Raw genomic sequence first — 21,390 nt, 5'->3', positions numbered from 1 at the left:
AAAAGCAGTTTACTCTATTCCATGATAAAGCATCAACATAAAGAATAGGTGGTCCCGCCTCCACTAAAATCACTTATAGCTATCTCTACTTATTGGAATGCCGCTGGATAATCACTTGGGTTCCTGTAAAGAAACAACCAGTTTTCTGGAGCACTTGGATCCTAAAGGAACTACCAGGTTCCTGGAGCATTTGGATCCTTTTTTCTGGCCTCCACAGCACAGGTTAAACATATGAGTAACATGCCATTCTGCCAGAGCCTGGGCTCTGAGGAACTATCTCTGCAGGGCTGGCTTATTGTTGATGGACCATCAGAGTTTGAGAACGATCAGCCTGCCCCACCAACCGAAGAATGAATCCATGGGAACACCGTTGAGATCCTCAGTGTACCAACCCTCTAACCCTTATTCCATTCTGGTCACTTCCTGCCTCGATTGCTGTGACGGCCTCCTCCCATCTCCACTCTGCTCCAGCCCTGCGCCTCTTGGACCTGACTACCTGACTCGCTTTACATCCCATCACATTCCTGAAGGTTCCTGGGTTCCATTTTCTGGGCCACTGCTGAGGTTGCAACTGAGCAATCTTTCTCCTTGTGGGAAAAAAATCCCATTACCTTCTGTAGTAGGAGGGCCTTTCAATTTGCTAAAGACTTTCTTTCCAGCCATAGTCCCAGGAAGGAAGCTGTGCCAGTTATTTTACAGCTGAGAAGACTGAGGCTTGGAGAATGATCTCACAAAGCTATTCGGAATTGCTCTGACTTTAAATCCCTACTTTATCCTTGTACAGCATTGCCTCATTTGCACAGAGAAATCGGAATTCTGAAACAGAGAGGATTTTCTGTTCCTTGCTTCTCACAGAGTTCTGGAAATATGCTCAGAAGGGGGCGTGATGTACATGAAAGCCCTGCTCCATCAGATCTTTAATCTATATCCTAATCCTGAGCTGCGGCTCACGTACTTTCTGCCGAGTCCCAGGTCCTGTGATCACAAGAAGCCTCACGGAGCAGCTCAAGAGATGCCCAAGCTCACAGGCTTCAGACTAAAGCTGTGAACTACTCTTTGGATATCAACCAATGTTTTGGGTTGAGATTAGAAGACTGTTTCTAATATGACTTTTCATTGTGCTGTGGAAAGGTTTCAGTTCACAAGGAGGAAACCAATTCAACCCACAGACTGCTAGAAATCAATGTGCAAAGTGACTCGCCACTGCAACAGAGTTGCACAGGCTCATCGTCCCAAAGTGATAAAGAATACGTGGAGCAAGTAAAGGGAGCCGTTACCTTTTTAGCTCTTTCAGTAATGGTTGGTGCTCTCTGAAGCATTTTTTCTTGGAGAAATTCTTTATTCTAAAAGGGGAAAAGAAAGGATTTTTATAATTCTTATTTAAAAAAATAAAACAACCCTTGTAACTGAATCAGGAAGTTATTAAAGCATTTTGCATTATTAGAGCATGATGTGTTCATCTATCTATCAAACTATGAGAGAACTTTCAAGTTTTCCTCTCCTACTAATTACTAAAGATTGACTGGCTCAACTCGGGTTCTACACATACGTAAGTCTGCCACGGTGAGTTTATTATGGGATACTCCAATACCCAAGAAAAGTTCAAGGAATCACAAACTCATTTTTCAGACCAACACCATTTATCAGGCAGCCACATTAGAGTGGACTACATGCAAGGCTCTTCATCAATGCTTGGGGTAACAAGACAATCAGTTCCCTGCCCGCAAGGAACATTGTCCTGGGGGACCTGGAGCAAGGAAAGGGAAAGAGGTCCTGAAAACAGGAAAGTACTAAGTATACGCCAATAATCCACAGGATTGGCCATCTTATTGGAGCAGCCATTGCTACCAATGAGAAAAATCAAAACCCAGCCTAATTTGGGAGAGATATTTCCTGGGAAGCAAGTCGGTCCAGCAGAAAGAGTCCCACCTCCAACATTTCCTACCTGTGACCATAACTTCCCAACTATAAAAGTGAGGGAGATGTACTAGGTTTGAAGTTTCCTCCAGCTCTGAGACAGGATTCTAACTCTCGCCATCACTCTGACAGCATCCTATTCCTTCCCTCTTTTCCTCAGCCTCCCATTCATTATCCTCACTGACGCTTTTGGGCACGCCGCCCCCAGATGTTCTCTCAGTCTGTGACCACTGCTCCATACTCACTTTCCTTCCGTTTCAACCTTTAGTCAACTAGATCTACTTTCCACTCTTTAGCCTGTCAGCTCCATGCCCCTCATCCTGTTCCTCTTAATAACCCTTAACTTCACAGCAAAATTCCTGCCACCCATTTTCTTGGCTGCCACTCACACACAGGCTGGAAGGAGTCACACATCCATGCAAGTGGGGCCACAAGGCATTTCCGATAACTAGTCTTAATGCTGATGAGGATGATGATGGGGATGGGAATGAGGAGAATGCCAGCCAGCTTCTACATAGCACTTGGAGGTTTGCAAAGCGTCTAGCACTGTTCTCTCATTTGATTGCTGTTAGGTGAGCACCATTATCCTCCCCCCATTTTACAGAAGAGTACTAATGAGGCCCTCATGACTGCATTCCTACTCTTTTGCTCTTTCCTTGCCTCTAAAGCTGGGTCTGTCCCAATAGGCACCATTAGAATGCAATTTTCCCAAAGGCAGGACAGTCTCACTTTGGGCTCTGCATCCCCAGCAGAGTGCCTAGCATAGAGCAGGCACTAAAAAGGCTTGATGACTGATTCAACATAAAAATAAAACTCAATATTTTATAAATATCGAGTTTACCGCCAGGGAAGAAAAAACGAGACAACGTCCTCTGAGGGCGTAGGTGTGGGGTGTTGCCCACGCTGCTGCTTAATGTTCTGCTTCTTTTGGCTGGAGAGTGTTCCCTCATTTCTAAATTTGTTGCTCCAGGGGCTGGCTTGCTGGGGAAAGCAGGGGATACGGATCACTCTCAATGTAAAAACAAAAAACGTCCGCAAAAATCTAAAAAAGCCTAAAACCCACCCGATTAAATGAGGGCTAACCACACACTCACGATCAAGAGCGAGTTTTTCCTACCTTTGCTTTCTGGAAAAATTTGTGTCTTAACAGTTCAGCTGCCGTTGGTCTAAAAACAAGACGAAAGGTTAAATTTTTTAAGTAAATTCCCATTCTGCAGCCAAAAGGAAAGGGTCACTTGTGTCCCAGCAAAGCTCGGCCCAGGGCCCTTCTGCTCCCCCACCCAGCCCAGGAGGAAAGCAGAATGAAGGAGGGCCCCGGAGAGCAGAGCAGAAGGCTTTTCTCTGGACCACGCTGCAGCCCTCTCCCAGCCCCCAGGATCCAGGAGCTGCCCAGTCTAAACCAGCCCCTCTCTCGGAATCGAGCTCTTCTTAAGGAAACCTGAGGTTGGGCCCCTGTGGGGAAAGGGGGGAGGGGACTGCTCCCCCAGGACCCTGGCACATGGCAGGGACAAATGGGCCTTTTCTGACTCAGCCAAATTCTACTTTCCTCTCCGATTCATGTGACCGTACCCCCTTTTCTCGGGGCATCGAGGGTCCAGCCAACAACTGCCTTCTGCCCTTTGCCCTAAAGCCATTCTTGACCTTTCAGGCACCTGAACACTAAATATCTCACTCCACTAAGAAGCAGGTAAACACACTGGAACAACACTTAATAGGATAAATAATACAAGAGAACCTCAGTATTACTGATGAGTATAAGGAGAAAATCTTGGCCAAACAATGGTAAATATTTGTTGTTCGGAGAGGGCTGAACTACAAGTCACAAAGACCTGAGTTCAAATTTAACCTGAGACACTTACTTCCTAGCTCTGTGACTTTGGGCAAGTCATGGAACCTGTGCCTGCCTCAGTTTCCTCATCTGTAAAATGAGGAGGATAATAATAGCCCCTGTCCCAGGGCTGTTGAGAGGATCAAATGAGTTCACGTTTGGAAAGCGCCTTGCAAACCCTGAAGTGCTACGGAAGTGAGCTTCCATCACTGCCATTGTTATCATGACTATTTTTATGAGTGAGGGCCAAGTTAAGTGCTGGGCAACCAACAGTCACTTAGTTGAGAGGGTCCACAAAGCAAATGCACATCGTGGTTTAAACAGAACCCCCCCTCTGAGTTCTGACTAGAAGAACGACACGGGCAGCTCCGAGGGCTCGCTGTGGTCGATCTGCACCCAAGTGAGGCAGAACCGAGGGCGGAGGACACAGCGGCACCGTTGGGGTTGGTCCAATCACAAGGGCTGGAGAAAAGGAGACTGAACGTGTGCACTTAGTCCGGCCTCATCCAGGACTTCTCGTGATTCTATCTGTTAAAATGCTAGCCAGTCCCCAGTGGTGCTACGGAGCCCTCTGGAGCAGGCAATCCTTTTCACAAGATTTAAAACGTCCACAGGGTCACTCTAGAACTGCCAACCGTCAAGATGCATGCCCAGAACCGGGTCTCAAGTCCCGCCCACCCCGCTGCTGACCGTCTCCTCCGTGCCTGCCACACAATAGTCAAACCGAGCCCCAGAGTGACCAGAGACAAAGGGTAGAGGACTTGACACGGATATTCTCATTTTACAGAATTCATCACACTCAATGTTTCTGATAATCACACCCAAAACCAAGCTCTGCTTCCACAGGTACTGAATGCTAACTTTCTCTCTAGAGAAGCTCGAGGAAGCCTTCTCCTCCTCCTCACTTAATGAAATGGTCAGTCTCGGGCCCCCCACAGCATTTCCACCCTTCCAACAGCTCTGGGGCCCGCACTCCCCCCTTAACACAGATCACAGTCACCCCAAGAATTGCTGGGGCCAAAAAGGTTCACACCTTGGAGCCGATTGACCTAGCTATCCCGCTGGTTCTTGGACGAAAGACTCAGCCCATCCATCACTCAGCCCTGGCTTAGCGCTCCTCCGGCAGCAGAAACTACCCTCCTGCATTGTCTGGGAGCACTCAGGCTCCCTGAGACACCGAGGGAAGGACTTTGGTGTAAGGCAGCTAGGTAATATGCACAAAGAATCTGCCCAAACGAGCGTGTGCTCTAACTTCATGTACCACCCTCAGAAGTTTGTCTTCCATAAGGAGAAAGCTTTAAAGTTCTCATTTTACCTTTTTTCAGGATCTTTCTGAAGGCACAATGAGATCATTTTCCGAAATGATTTTCCATATTTCTTCAGCATCTCTTTGTCTTGAACACCAGTTTCCAAAGAAGGCGGATCATTCTGTAACGTCAGCATTAATACCTGAAAAAATTTAACCCCTGGTCAATTTCTGGAGGATCAACCCTCTCCAAGATTTGGGAAACAACCCTTTCCATACAAGAAGTCACCAACCTGGAAACAGACCGGTTCCCCAGAGTTCTTTTGGATGCTATGTTTGTGGAATTCTGAATCAATCCTGCCACACGAATGACGTTAGCATTTCCTGCCAGTCCATCAATCCCACCCCTTTCCCCAATCCTGCAAACCTAAAGTTTCCAAAGTGGAAAAGGGAAGACTGGGATAGGATAGGAAGGGTTTGCATATGGAGTAGGCATTCCAGAGGCCCCAGTGAAAGGGCTGGGAGGTGTTCAGTTGATCTCTGGCGTGGAAGGGCTGGGAGGTGCAAAGAAGAACCGGGGAGGGATGATGGAGTTGGGATCTGGAGGGTCTCAGAATCCCTGGAGTGTGAAGGGTATGACTAGACGTGAGAATGGTCATCGAGTAGAAGGGGCCACTCCTTTGGAGATGGGGCTGGAGACAAGTGGAGCACAAAGTGGAAGGCAGATGGGAGGCTTGCCTTCTCTACTCCTCATCCCTCTGAAGGCTGGAGATTAAGCTGGGAAGGTGCAGCAGGAGATGGATGGAGGACCAACACAGCATGAGAAGGAAATCCCTCTTCCCACTGACTTTCCCTGGCCTCTTCCCTCAAGAGAAGGACACAACCGGAGATGGAAGGCTTAAGGTCAGAGGGAAAGTTGCTCCTCCTTACACCAGAACTTCTCCAAGTCTCAGTGGATGGCAATAGGAGGTGGGAGGTACCCAGTGCTTGCCCAGGGGAAAGTCACCATCCATAGGCCTCTAGCAGCCTTCATTCAAGGGTCATGAGTAACAGGGAGTCAGAGAAGGATCTGGCTGGTTCCTCTTCTGGCCTGAGGCTCTAAATTAGACTGGCAAAGCCAGGTGAAAAGTGAACCTGCTGCCTCCTGTTTCTGCCTCAATGAGTCTTGCTTCTAAGGCCTCAAACAGGAAAGAGTCTGCATGGACCTAGCTACTTCTCAATGAAATCACAGATCTAGGATTGCCCCGTCCCCCCCTTCTCCCAAAAGCCCCAAACCAACCCTAAGTTTTTAATGTCTTTTAAAATGACGCTATCCTCCCGACCTTTCTGAGCTTTCAAACCTACATCTCCTGGCTGTTTCCCCTGGTGCAGCTTTTGAGTCGGTATCCTCTCAGCTTATACAGTTAGGAGGGAGGTGAACCTCACTATTGTATCAGCCTAATGAGAAGGTCTGAGAGCAGAGGATGGCCACCAGAGCTTTGGCTTCAATGGCGTGAAAGCAGTTTTTAAGGAGCAAAATATGGAAAGAGAATTCTTTATTTTGTTGTCTGATATTCTATCAAGACAGTGAGCGTGCTCTTCAGTTTCACGTCCTTGTTTATATAAAGCAGATTTCTCGAGGAAAGGATTGTTACATCCCCAGAAAAACCGGACAACAACGAAGTAAAGGGAGAGGTCTGTTATGACTGCCCGCCACTACAAACGTTCAAGAACTGCTTGCGGCAAAAATGTCCTCAGCCACATGGATCAAAACTCTCTCAGAGCAAGGATTCGTTCTGCTTGGCCTTCTAAAAGTTTGCAGGCCAGACTTTGGATACGATGGGTTGGGAACAAAATGGTCACTCTTTGTAGATGATATGGGGATGCTTAGAAAATCAACTAACAAACTACGAGAAACATTTAACTTTAGCAAAGTTGCAGGATGTAAAAAAAAAATCTACAAAAATCACCGGCATTTCTATGTTATAAACAAAGTACAGCAGCAGGAGACAGAATGAGAAATACCATTTGGATATGCTGGGTTAACTATAATCCTGTTTTATACATGATAAAGACCCCAGGCGCACCCCACTCCAGCCACTGAGGCAGCCACGGGATGATGGCATTTCTCAGGGGCCCAGCCACACCCCGTTACGCCCCTGTAAGAGATGGGCTCCTGTTCTGTTGTTTGCTCATTCTCAGCTACAAGCAATGGAGAGGCTCTCGATGCTTCTATCCATGTGGATTGTCGAACACTCAACTGAACTAGGAGCACAGTTGAATGGCCTTTTGGGTAGAGTTCCAAGTGACTGTGGAACAGTCGGACTCATTCACAGCTGCAATAACAATGTATTCGGTGCCTATTCTCCCACAGACCCTCCAGTAAATGTCATTTTCCTGGTTATCTTTACCAAGGAACAATTCCATTGCTTGTTTGCACCTATAAGTTTACGCACTGGTTCAGTAGCCTTAAAACTATCCCACTGTGGCTGCTTCTTTATAAGGTCCTCAAGGGCAGGGACTGTTCCACTAAGTGAAGTCAAAATGACATCACTGTGGGGGGGGGGGGACGGGAAGGGGGTTGGGAGTTAGCCCGATCTTGTGGCAAGCAACCATCCCTCACAAGGCCACTCAAGAGAAACCAGGCAGAGGGCAGGAGCCTCTAGTCCCAATGCCCAAAGCCTACTCCCCCCACGCGCAACGGGCCGGCCTCCGTACTGGAATCCATCCTCCCGACCAAGCCCGTGGACCTTCACCGGGGAGGATCCAGGAGCTCCACGTGCTGGGAGCACAAGGGACTGGCGGGCTTCTGACACGGAGCTGACTCAGACCCTGCCCCTGCCTCCCGAGGCGGCTCCCTGCCAGGTGGAGGTGAGCTCCGGGGCCAGGCTTCTCCGTTTCTGTGTTTCTTAAGAATAACTATGACTCCAAGGAAAGGGCCTCACCTTCATGGGTGGATACTTGTGATAGGGAGCGGCCCCTGTGGCAAGCTCAATGGCAGTGATTCCAAAACTCCAGATGTCAGCCTTGAAGTCATAACCACGGACCTAAAAATAAAGAGGAACGTCACTGGAAAAAGATCGTGATGGAACCAGATGAAACCAGATGAAACAAGTTAAGGGGATTTCAAAGGCCTTCCTTCTGTCTTTCAGGATTGAATAAGGGCAGAAATGAACTGGAAACAATGTAAGCTTCCTTTCTGGAATGTTGTCTACATCCTCTTCTACCTTAAAAGAGGCAAGAACTGGGAGCAAAAATCTCCTCCTTAAAAATAAGTTGGAGGTAGGAGGTAGAGAGAAGAAGGGCAACAGAGGAAAGAGAAGAAACAGGGAAGGGAAATGGGGAGGGGAAAGGGAGGAAGAAGGGAAGGAGGGAGGAAAGAAGAAAAGGGAGAGAGAACTCTTTCTTCCAAACCTTGATTGAGAGAGTGCACTGTTAGGATTCCCTCCTCACACGGGGACCTTAGAGGTGTGGTGTTAAAGCAGAGGAAAGGCAAATCAGCTGGGCCATTTTGTCTTAAACTCTTAATTTATGTCAATAATAGGGAAGGGTCAGCTATTATAATGAAATGAGTCCAAATGTATTTTCTACTTCAAACATGATCAGTTACTACCAAAAAAAGGTTTCTTGCTTATGCACTCAAACTGTGGCTAACACAGTTAACTTCGCAGTAATATCCACTGAAAAAGAACCAGGAAAACCACCTTTTGAGTTTCAGAGTGATACGTCAATAGGTGCTCAATCCCATAGTCCTCATGAAAGAAAAAATGTAAGCAATCATTTTCCAATCAGTATTCATTATTTGGTGCTCCCAGGAGATACTGCAGTAATCGGCTACAGAAACATCCTCTAAGTAATTCTTCCTCATTCTACTTGTCCCCCAAATTTTGTTATCAAATAGACATTCCACTATAACCATGACCAGCGTTTTTTGGCAAACAGATCTGTCTTGTTTATTTAAAATCAAAACCTTTTGGAGCTGGAAGGAACATCAGAAACCATAAATCCCTCTGTCTTCCACACTTCCCTATTTCTCCTTCTGGGCCCCCAGGCTTCTACATCATCTCTGATTCATCCCTCTCCCCTGTCCCATCTCTCATAAAGGGGCCCTTATCATCTCTCCCCTCAGCCACTGCACGTCTTCCTTCGTCTTCTGCTTCGAGCCTCTCTCCAGCCCAGCCCAGCCCATCACAGACATGTACTCCCTTTAGCTTCTGAGATCAAACCCATTCCTCGGTTTTGTGGAAACTGGGTGAATCGCACTGACTCCATCTTGTGATCCAATTCCCTTTCTATTCAAATATAGGTCTAGTCCACTTCTCAAGCAACCCATTGGTCTTGTCTGAAAACTGGCTCCACATTGGTCAGTCAGATACTGTTTCCTTGTTCCTCTGAGGAGGAGGACACCTCTTTCTGCGATTTTAAGGAATTGCATCTACTGTTCTCTTCCTCCCGACTTGGAAAGTCCCTCTTTTTTCTCCAATTAGAAATTAGGTGACTAATCTTGTATCCTGGTCTATATCCTGTTTTTTTTCTTTCGATGCATAAACATTGGTCTCCCTCTGTATTCAGGATTCAGTGCCAAGCCAAGGAGGCCTGGTCGCAATCTGTTACGCAACTGGCAAGCACAGCTTAATAAATCAAGATGCTCGGAAGCTCGGGCCCTTTGATTCCTCAGTTCTTTCCGCTTTCCTATATCACAGTATGAGTCTGAAAGCCCTTCAGATGCTTCTTTCGAGTCCCTCTGGCTACCACTCCTGCACTCTGTGTCCTGGCCATAATGGTCTTTTACCTTTGTCGCACAAACACCACGCCTTGGCCCGGCCATCCCTTGTACTGGAATGCACAGCCCCTCACCCCGCCTCATTCACCGTCCCAAGCGCAGCCAAGGCCTGGCAATTCTGCCAGCAGCCGGGCTGGAGGTGGGGGGTGGGCACACCCAAAGTCTCTCCCCACTCGCTCTCCCATCCACCCACTACAGTACAGGTCTGATCCCCTCACTCCCCTATTCAATAAACTCCAGTGGCTTCCTTTCGCCTCCAGAAACAAGACCAAAATTCTCTGTCTGGCATCCAAGCCCATCATAACGCACCCTCCCCCGACCTTCCACCTCACTCCACAATGACCCAGGGCCACGGGCTTCTCGTCTTTTCCTAGGACAAGATCGTCCTCTCTCGGCTCTGGACATTTCCCACGCCTGGGATGTTCTCCTTCCTCCACTCTGACTGCTGGCTTTCTTTAAGTCGTCTATGGAACCCCTCTTAATTCTAGTTCCTTTCCTCTATTAATTATTTTGTATTTAGTCTGTAAAGAACCTGTATATATTCTGTCTTTATCTGAATGTTAACTCCCCCCACTGAGACAAAATGAGTGGCACATATAAGCACTTAATAAATACTGATTAAATGGTTGGTTCATCTAAGTCCCCTCAGGGTTTTTCTGAGAAAGAAATACCAGAATGTACTCTCCCTTCCTTGTTTGCAAAGATGAGGACCAATGGAAGTAGAATAATGAACATAACGTTAGACTTCATTTAGATATTGGTTAATTTTGCTGAAACGTTTTTCTTTCTTTGCTTATTACAAGGGATGGCTCAGTGGAGAGAAGTGAAAGTGACATAGAAATCAAAATATCAATATAGATTCTGTCAAAGAAAATCAAGTACCAAATTTACTAAAAGGATAATAAAGGGCAGAGTGAGGAACTCTGTGTTTGGAATCTAGTGCAAACCTGAGCTGGATCTCCCAATCTGGTCCTCCCCAACCCCACCACGGCACCTCTTGGACTACTGGCCGCTCGCTGAGCTGGGCCCTCCTGAAGGTCTCTGCTCCTCTCTGGCTACCATTTTGGAAAGGCCACTAAAGAACTGGAGGGTCTCTGCAGGACGGTGGATCATGTGAGATCACTTGAAAAAGCTGGAAATGTTTAGCCCGAGGAAGGCTCAGGGGAGCTGAGAGCTGTGGCTACGTATTTGGAAGGCTCTTCAAACGAAGAAGGGCTGCATTTGTTAGACCCAGACCCAGAGGAAATAGCAGCACTGCCCCACAGCTGCAGACTGAGGCTGGGGGTCAAGAAGAGCTGCTCCAACATGGACTGAGCAGCTCTGAGGGATGGGGGTTCCCTTCTCCACTGAGACCTTTAAGCAAAGGCTAGGACACATCTTGGGGATGTTACACCCCCAAGATCCCGCTTGAGGATCCCGCTCAGGTTTGCACTAGATTCCAAACACGTCCAAGAGGGCGTGATGTGCTTGTCTCCTGACTGTGCTTCCTCTTTCCTCAGTTCTCCTCATAGATTTACCTCTGGGCATGTCTCCAGCGTTCCTAGTACGGGACCTTGGGCATGGCATTAAGAGAGGCTCACTGCGGCTGCATCTGGAAAAATGTGGCCAAAGTCCCACCACTGAAGTCCCTTAAGCCATCTCAGGACACCAACCGGTTGAAAATAAGTGTTATGTACATGTTGACTTAGCTATGTAAAGAAACTGTAGCTTGCTTTTTTGAAAGTACAAAACATGTTTTTACCTGTTCCATGACTTCTGGTGCCATCCAGCAAGGAGTGCCCACAAAGGTCTTTCTCACTTTATTTCGGGTAATGTCACCACCAGTTGCTAAAAAAGCACTAACCCCGAAATCTGAAACGAAAGAAAAAACCCAGCATATCAAAAAAGATCACTGAACAATCCAAGCATGGAGAGAAAACCCAAACCACAAAGTCAAGTGCCACACTTTCTAAATGTGTGACTCAGAGAGAATTTTTAATGCATCTCTGCTGGATTTCTTAGTTTTAAAAATAGCCAGAAATGAATTCTGCAGCACTTCAGAGTTCACTCAGCCACTGAGTCGCCTTCTAATTTCTGCTCCGTTTCTCTGACTTGTGGGCTGCCCCCTTTCACATTGTCCTGACTACTACTGCCAGCATGAGCTTCAAAAATCTCACCCACCCACTACCTTTCTAACTTGGCCTCTACTATTCCCCTCAATGGTAATCCTGCTCTCATCACCATTTAGTTCTACCTTTTATTTCAAGCTTTGCTTCTTTTTACCCAACCAAATTCTAATCATCCTTAAAAGCCCAGCTCAGGCCCATTTCCTTGAAGAAACCCTTTCTGAATCCCTTGGGTCCCATTGACTATCCCTCGCTGAGCTCCCAACACACTCGCTTGTTGGGACTACTCAAGTTGGGAATTTCATATTGTGTCGTGATTCCAATATTTCCCCCTCCTCCACTATTCTGCAAATTCCAGGGGAACAGAGCCAGTGTCTCATGATCTGTGTTCTCCCACAGCACTGAGCCACGGCAAGCACCCAGCAGGGAGTCAAGTATTTTCTTTAAAAATGAACAAACCAAAAAGACTTTTCAGTTAGTCTTAAAAAAATGAAAAAAAAAAAAAACCTTCAGCAACTTAAAGAGAAAAAAAGAATAATTTTGCTCCCAAAGAAAATACCAATGTAATCAAAGTATGACCAAAAATATGCTTCTAATACAGCAAAGTATTTATAGAGCTGTGAGAGCAGCAGCAGCCCACCCCCAGCTCACTGCACTAATACGCTCTCTTGCTTCTTCTCAGACATTCCCCAAACATTCTGCTCGTGTGAAACACATGGAGAAAATATTCCACCTGGCTTTAAAAATGAAAGCAACAAGTTTACTTGAGGAGATCAGATCACCTTTCATCTGACTTAATCAAAATGATGCAGAATGCCCACCATGGCCATACAACGATTAACTACAAGGTAGACGAAACAAAGGGATGAAGTAGATCGCTTTCTCCCCAGTCACATTTTACATTTTAGGGCAAGGTTCAAAAGAAGTTTCACCCTAATCAAAAGAAGGCAATTCTTTTTTTTTTTTTAAATTTGCTGAGGCAATTGGGGTTAAGTGACCTGCCCAGGGTCACACAGCTAGGAAGTGTTAAGTGTCTGAGACTAGATTTGAACTCAGGTCCTCCTGACTTCAAGGCTAGTGCTCTATCCACTGTACTATCTAGCTGCCCCTGAAAGAAGGCAATTCTAAACAAAGTTAAAATTGGCAAAAGCTCCTGACTCTGTGTCTTATCCTGAGCTTGCCCATAAAGTGTGTGCTGGTCTAAGGAGTGCCAAGTGGCCCAGGTCAGAAATAGAGCCAACACTTCCATGCCAATGGGCAACAGGGGGCCAGAGAATGGTTTCTCGATGCAAGTATCAACTGGAAGGGGGTTTCTTATACCAATCAAGCACACAACCTTTTTTTTTTTTTTAAGTCCCTACTTCTCACAGAATGAAAGGCTTAAAGACATCGAAAAATTCCAAGTACAGCTCTACTTGAAATCTCCTTTTGATTCTATTATGTATCTATAGAATAATACTTTCAAAAATAATCATAGTCTAAATCTCAAAAAATGGGTATATGGACCCATCCATCAGAAATCATTTAAGCGCCTACTATGTGTGAGGCCTGTGCTAAGCATTATCTAGCCATATTGCTGCTCAACTGGGAAACAGCATTAACCACAATGACATTGTCTAGTTTCATAGGAATAGTTTTAATAATTAAAACAAAATGCAATTATGTATAAAATTAGAATTTAGAAAATTTTTAAAAATTGGGAATATTGGAAAGAGCATAATCTCATAGGCAAGTGTAATAACATCCTGGTAGCCAGCTCTGCTTTAATGTTTATAGAATACTCTCATCACAATTCCACAATATGTAACAGTATTACTCTCATTTTACTAGTAAGGAAACTAAGCTATAGAGTTGTTATGTGATTTGCCAGGGTTACATAGTGTCAACTTGGACATTAAACAGATCGTCTGATTCTAATGTGCTCTCAACTTATTCTACACTGAAAGTTCAGAGAAAAAATGAGACATTAACATTTTTTATTATTATATAGTTTTTTAGTTACTTTGAATAAGACTTTTTACATCAATACTCTTACCCTTAATTCCACGAAGAAAAATACAGAGTACCTTTTTGTTCCATTCTTTCAAAGACAAAAATACAGACTCAAACTTAACATACAGCTTCATATCTATTTTTTAAAGTTTGGAGAGTCTTCAAATAATGTCAGTATAGAATTGATTAGCACCAAGTCCAAGGAAAAACAGCTTCAAATTACTTCCATCTCTAACAAATCTCACCATCATGACCGTAATTTAACTGTTAATTAAATTACTTAAGTCTTCCAATTTAACTAATTTAACTGAAACTAAATAACCCTCTGAGGACAAAGAGTCCTCAACGGAAGAACTGTCAACTATTAGCAATTATCAGCCATATCAAAGATGAATCCAATTCATTAATAAGAGAAATGCAAGGGCAAAGAGGAAGAGAAATAAGTGGCAACTATAAGCCTATTCACACTAGGAAGTCTCTGAGCACAGTCTGTGCTTGCTGAGAAGCTTTCGGCAGCAGGCCACCTTTGCAGTCACACAGCAGAGTGAGAAAGAGAGAATGCTAGATCCTGCTGTCTTAACAAGTAACCACACAAAAAAGGAGGACCCGATAGAGCAAAACACGGCTTTGAAATTCGTCTTCCAAGATACACTGCCAGTCTGTTGGATGATCTGAGTGGGAAAATCAAAGCCGGCTGAAACTGAAAGGCAGGTCCTCAAAGGCATTTCTCAGGTCAAGAACAATATATGTACAGAGAGGATTCTCTGTGGCGGGCAAGGCTCCCCATCTAAGTGTGCGGGGCTTCAAGTTAGGAAGTTCAAAGCTTATATGTGAGAGAAGAAGGGTATAAAAGAAAATTTCAATTATTAGAATTTGACTCAATTGTAGTTTCTGGGAGGGAGAGAGAGAGAGAGAGAGAGAGAGAGGAGGAGAGAAAAAGGAAGAGGGAAAGGGAAGAGAGATAGAAAGAGAATGAAATTCATAGCCTTGTGATGATTTCAACCTCATCAGAAACATTTGGCAGCAGCAAATCCACCAGTTCTCCCACAAATTCTGACAAACTGAATTATTTTAAGTCCCCATAACAGTTTGGATAAATCAAAGCAGAAAAAAACCACTCATAAAATTAGTGCAACAAAGGAAAATATTCAGCCCCAACTCGTGTCCAAATGTTTTGTGACTGAATCCCCCAAAAATGTAACATGTTTCTGCACAAAAATGACAAAGTGAGAAGTTTAATAGTATCATGATGTTTTAACACATGACTGTCAAACTAGGCTTAGGGCTGGAATCTATTCCTGACACTTTTTACTCAGGGTCGCTATTTTTAGCTGTACAATGAACCTAGAAAGCTAAATGGTAAGCTTTCAAAAGGTACAAAATGGTAGTGATGACTTGCCAAAAAAATTACTTAAAAGATGCTAAGGCGGCCAATGAAAATAAAGATGTGTCATTTCAACTGAGACATAAGTGCTGTCTTGAGGGTGGGTGGAGACTGGAAAAAGAGAACAAGAATTTATAAAGCACTTACTACATGTTAGGCATTTTCTAAGTGCCTTATAATTATGACCTCTTTTTGATCCTTAAAAGAATCTTGGAGGTAGGTGCTGTTTTTATCCTCATTTTGCAGTTGAGGAAACTGAGGTGGTCAGTAAGGCAATGGCTTGCTCAGAGTCATATATTTATTAAGTGCCTAAAGCCAGATTTGAATCAGGTTTGGCGACTCCAGGCTCAACTCTCTGACACTGCGCCACCAGCTACCTCTAAACCGAAGGACAAATGTCAGAAGAACTCGGGTAATGGAAGGTATGAAATGAATGATGTGGCCTCTATGATTAAAGGCCCTGGGCCGGTCTTTAAAGCTCATCCCTAGTACAGGAAACAGGGCCCACTGTGCTACAAAACTGCAAATTTAATTAATGAAGTCACAGAAAGAACGTAGCCAGGAGAACACCAATAAAACGAAGCAACAGGGGAAAGGCCCATCAGAGAGACTTCTGGGAAGCTTTCTCTCACATATGGAAGAATAGTTCCCACCTTACTAACCACATGTCTAGCTAGAGCTTTGTCTAGATGAACATATGGTGACATATTAAGCACCGTATTTATAAGGCAGGAGCAGCTTCCAGCTGCACGACTTTGGGGAGCCCCTCTATGGCTCCATCACCTCTCAGTGGCCCCGATTACCAAGGAGTCACCTCCCTGCAATGCTGGAAGGAGCTTCCAATCAGTCCAAAAGCATTATCATGCATCTCCATGCCAAGCTCCGTGCTAGCTTCAGGGAGACAAGCCCAATTCTGGAGGAGCTTCTGTCCTCGAGGGGAGCCAACATGTGCATAAACATGTGCACAAAAGGAGGGAGGGCACTAGAAGCTGGGAAAAGCAGCAAAAGGCACGTGCAGAAGGAGCCCAGTGAATGGAGACTGAGGAAGGGACTGTGCCATCTACAAGGGATACAGGGACGTGTCCAATCGTGGGATGGAGCAAAGGCACAGTGGCAGGGTCCAAGGGGGCTACAGAGGGGTGAAGGGCCATACAGCTACAAAAGCTTCTAAAAACCTACATAGGTTTATATAGGGCCTAGAAGCCATAGGGACAGAGAGTCTTCTGAGAAGGAATGATGGGGTCAGGGCTGCTCTACAGGTAAACCATGTTGGCCACCGTGCGGAAGTAGCAGCAGGCAGAGATTTAAGGAAGAGACCAAGTAGGAGGCCGCGAAAGGCAATGTGAGACTGAGCTAAGGAGGTGAAGGAAGCATCATGGAGCTGCTGGAGGTCTGGTCACTAGAGAAAGGCAGAGAGCTGGCTAGTCACATGCACACATGTATGCATGTACATGTGTGTTGCATACATGTACATACACACGTACACACATCTTGATTTAGACCTATGATTTCATGATTGGTGAACTCCCAATATGGAAATGTCTTCCATCATTACAGAGAAATTGTTCATCCATACCTTAGTCTTAAAATGTTCTGGGAAAACTGCAAAGTTAAGAAAAGGATCAGAGATAAAGGGAGGATGGGTAACCCAGCCAGTCTGTGTCTGAGAAAAGACATAAACCAAAGCCTTTCCAACTCCTCCTCAGCTTCATTTCTTGAGTCCCTAGCCTTAAATCACTGAATGGATGTTGCCTATCTGAGACCTATCAGCCTTCCACTGGCTGCAAGTCCCAATCTGTATCTGGCCACTGGACCCAGAGGGCTCTGGAGGGGAAAGTGAGGGGAAAGACCTCACACAGCCTCCCTGGCAGGAGTCCAATTCACTTGCCTATCATAGCGTCACCTCCTGGAAATCAGGGTGGTCTTAGAGAACAAAAGACAGACCACAACATCCAGTAGGCCTAGTGGTCTCTTGCTATTTGAGTACAAATTATAATAGTATTTTTATTTGTTCGGGTTGGGGAGGAGAGTGGTAATCTAGGGAGAGGAGAGGAGACTATTAATTATTAAAACAATTAGGCCAGATTAATTCCCTCACTACTCCCATTTCCGTATCCCAACGAAGCAAGTGAAAACTAAATACAGACTTGAACATGATCAAAGCTCAAACACTAGCAAATGAAGCTGTGGCCCATGTGGCACATTGATGATCTGGAGTGGACAGTTTTCTTCAACATGACTAAACTAATTTTAAGAAAAATTATCAAATGACATAAATGATCATGATGGCCAGAACAGGAATATAGAGAGTGAAAACGGTCTTACTGAATAATACATGGGTATATATCATACCATAAAACTTTTTAAAGAAAAAAAAATTACTGCACAAAAAACAAAAAAAGCAACAAATATTTTAAAGTCTATCAATTAATTTTTTGAAAAAACCTCTATCTATATACTGGTTTATCAATAATGAATAATAACATGATTGTTTCTATTTTCAAGCCTTAACTTCCACAAATGTATCAATTATCTCGTGAAAATTAATTTTCATATTTTTGTTGGACAGTACGGCAAGAGCTTTCTATCTCTGCTTGTATCTGATCAAAGAACATTTTATTAATTTTAACTTTGAAAAGTTTCTTTCACATGAAGAAACAAAATACATATTTTTATTTTGTTAATAAGTTTTTGTTGATATTTTCTGTTTCTTACATTAACACAGTATCCTATATATTTTTCTTTCCTTTCTTCTCTTTCCCGGAGAGCCATCCTACATGATAAATAGTATTTGGGGGGGCAAGGAAAAAATTCAGCACAACTAATGAACACATTGAAAAAGTCCAAAAACATGCACAATATATTAACATCTTTGGAGCTCCCACCTCCAAGAAAGGATGGGTTGAAGGAACCATCTCCTCTCTAATCATTTGAGTCCCACTTGATCCTTTAAATTTTTTACATTTCCTTTTGATTTTGGGGGGTATGTGGCTGTTCAATTTACATTGTAGTTAACTATGAACATCGCTTTCTTGGCTTTGCTTACTTCACTCTACATTAATTCTTAGAAATCTTTCCAGGCTTCCCTGTACTCATCACACAGAAAAATTTTTATAGCACAGTAATATTCCATTAGATATCACAATCTATGTAGCCATTTCCATATTGATGGGCTTCTTCTTTGTTTCCAACCCTCCAAAAAAGAGTTACCATTAAATATTATGGAATATATGTGAACTTTTTTTCCTATCAATGGCTTCTTTGGCTTATAAGCTCAGTAGTGGAGTATGTGGTTCAAAGAGTATGGATATTTTATTCACATAATTTCAAATTTCTTTCCATAAAGGTTATACCATTTCACAGCTCCACCAACAATGTATTAGTGTATCTGTTTTTCTACTGTTGTCATTTCTGAATAATTTGCAGCATATGCAGTGAAACTTCCATGTTGCGTTTCTCAAATAAATAATATGGAATATTTTTTTCATGTGGTTGTGAATATTCTGCAGTACTCCTTTTGAGAACTGTTTGTTCATATCCTTTGACCATTTAGACACACACATATACATGTGTATGTATGTTACCTACGCATTAATTGTTTATATATCTGGAATATCAAACCCTTACCAGAGAAATTAGATAACAAAGACATTTTCCCCTAATTCAATCACTTCCCTTCTTTTTCTATTTTTTTTAATTAAAAATTTTTAATCATACATTGCTTCATGAATCATGTTGGGAGAGAAAAATCAGAGCAAAAGGGAAAAACCATGAGAGAGATAAAAAAACAGAAAGAAGAAGTAAACATAGCATGTGTATTCCCTTCTTATTCTAGAAGCATTAATATTATCTGTGCAGAAGCTTTTTAGTTTTAAGTTCCCTTTTCTGTTATGAACACAGTATTATGTTCTACAGTTACTTTCATATTTTTTTTAAGGTGGCCCTGTTTCCACTGACTCTTCCCTTCATTCCTGATCCCCCCTTCTCATTCAATAATTGCTCCTCCTCTCTTACCTTTCAGCTAGTCCTGGTCATTGGTTTTTTAAATTTTATGGGTTTGTTTGTTCCTTTTCAAAAAGAACTTCTCTCATCCTCTTTATATCCATCTTTTCTTTCTGTTAACTCTAGACACTCATTGGTCTCTTTTTGGTTTTCATCTTGTAATCAAAGCTTCCAAGGGATCCATTCTAGACTCCCCCCACCCCACCCTCACAATTTCTGCACTTGTAGGGCTTGTCCCCTTTTCATTGTCCCTCACTTACAGAATGCCAGTGACTTCAGATGACAGAGAGGACGCTGCCCCACAGTAGGACCCCTCCTCCCTTAGGTTATTCTGTAACTCATCATTAATCTATGCCCTCTTTTGTGTTTTCCTACATTTGCTTGGAAATCTTCCTGTGTCCATGCTCTCCCAGGTCTCCTGTTGCCCCCAGGGGTTCCCATTCTCCTTGCAGGACAAGCAGACTTTATAAGCCCTAAATCCACTAGACCTATTCCAGTGTTAAGATCCTCCTCTCTCTTCACCCATAAAAGCATTTATCAGTGGAACCTCCTCCTACCTCTAGAATAAGGATTCCTTTCCTTCTTCCTCACCAACTCCCCTGCACATTCTTTTCTTCCTGTGACCAGAGGACACCTTTTCCTCGGGGCTAGCCCTTGATTTGACCTGGCTGCATCACTCACTGCTCTCTGTCACCCAATCTCTTCCTTCCGCTTCATGTCAAATTGTCCCACTAAAGAAATTTGGATTCATCGGCAGGCAGAGTGTGTCTCCAGGTTGCGTCCATATGCCCCAGGCCCAGATTTCTGCCTTCAGAACTCTGTCTCCTCATGAACATTTAGAAAGAAGTCTCTTCCTGATCTCCCTGTTACTATTACTGTCTTGTCTGCTGCATTTATTCACTCCTCCCCCCCCCCCGTTTGGAGGTGTTGTTTTGTGTGCTTGAGGGGCAAATACTCTCTTTAGTTCATGTTTTCTTTCTAAAAATGTTTCAGACTTTTTATTAGTGGTCACCCTGGACTGCATTCTGAGCTCTTGTACTCTTCAAAACACATTATTCCATTCCCTTCTACGTGGGTGTGGAATGGTCTTGCATTATTCTAGTGTCCTTTCCTTGGTATTTAAAGGTCTTTTGCCTGATGGCTTGCAGAACTTGTTATTTCTGAATTGAATTTTTAAAATTTAATCACTATGTCTTGTAGTTTTCAGTCTCGGGTTTTTTTCTAGAGGTGATTGTGGATTCTTTCCATTAGAATTCCATTTTCTTTGGCCAGAGGTTCTGAGTGTTCTCTTCTATTATTTCCTTCATTATGAGGTTAATTATGGTTTTTTGAGGGGGCTTGTTAGGCTCTTCTGGAAGTCCTATGATCATTAGCTTATCTCTGCTTCAAGATTCCATTGTCAAGATCTCTAAGTTTTGCTGCATCATGAGCAGATTTTTTTTTTAAATGTTTGTACCTTTTGCTTTTCTTCTACTAGATTAACCTTCATTTCTGTGTATTTCCATTTCTAATCTACTGCTCTTTTTTTGTTTCTTCTGGCAAAGTTTTTTCTTTTCTGACCCCCCCCCCCATCCCCTTTTTTTTTTTTCTGCTCAGTCCATAAATTCTGTTCTCATAATTCTCATTCCTCTCTTAAATCGCACAACAGCATGTTGTAGTTCCATGTTCTGCTCACATTCTACGGGATCCTCTATTTCATCAGGTAATTAGATCATTCCTTTATTCTGCAGTATTTATTTACAGGTGCTGGAGCTCTTTTATTAGATCTGGAAACTACTTCCTTCTGTTTTTCCTCTTGATGTGTCTGTTTCTGTTCAAGATCTTTGCAGTTTTCTTCTTTTTGAAGTCTTTGGGACTTCAATCTTATTGCTTCATCTTTACAGCCACCATTTCCAATCTACTTTTTAAATGCAGGAATGTTGTACCACAACAGTTGGAAACCTGAAGTACGGCTTGGACAAGGCCAAACTGGTACAAACTCACGCTCGGAATGAAGCTGTGGGGCCCTGGGAATTGGGAGTCACCTGCATAACTTAGAGTTCTCTGAATTAGAATATATTACTAATTTTAACTCCCAGTCAACAGCACACCTTCACAATGCCTGCACTGGACAGCAACTCCTCCCATGGTCATCTCAAGTTAGACTAGCTAACT

The 21,390-nt window shown here is 43.7% G+C and overlaps 1 protein-coding gene across 2 annotated transcripts in view; it reads right to left on the bottom strand.

The window, feature by feature from the left end:
• The window catches only part of OXSR1 (oxidative stress responsive kinase 1), a 95,197-nt gene that overhangs the window by 25,856 nt on the left and 47,951 nt on the right, over positions 1 to 21,390 (bottom strand). For both annotated transcript variants that reach the window (XM_051979224.1, XM_051979215.1), the window contains exons 6-10: positions 11,495 to 11,604; positions 7,916 to 8,017; positions 5,061 to 5,194; positions 3,035 to 3,083; positions 1,278 to 1,343 (exon numbers count right to left, since the gene is read on the bottom strand). In XM_051979224.1, the coding sequence (XP_051835184.1) occupies positions 1,278 to 1,343; positions 3,035 to 3,083; positions 5,061 to 5,194; positions 7,916 to 8,017; positions 11,495 to 11,604 (461 nt within the window). The remainder of the gene's footprint in view (positions 1 to 1,277; positions 1,344 to 3,034; positions 3,084 to 5,060; positions 5,195 to 7,915; positions 8,018 to 11,494; positions 11,605 to 21,390) is intronic.

Source organism: Antechinus flavipes, chromosome 1 (genome assembly GCF_016432865.1).
Source record: "Antechinus flavipes isolate AdamAnt ecotype Samford, QLD, Australia chromosome 1, AdamAnt_v2, whole genome shotgun sequence".
Taxonomy (NCBI): domain Eukaryota; kingdom Metazoa; phylum Chordata; class Mammalia; order Dasyuromorphia; family Dasyuridae; genus Antechinus; species Antechinus flavipes.
This window is presented reverse-complemented; position numbering and strand designations above follow the sequence as displayed.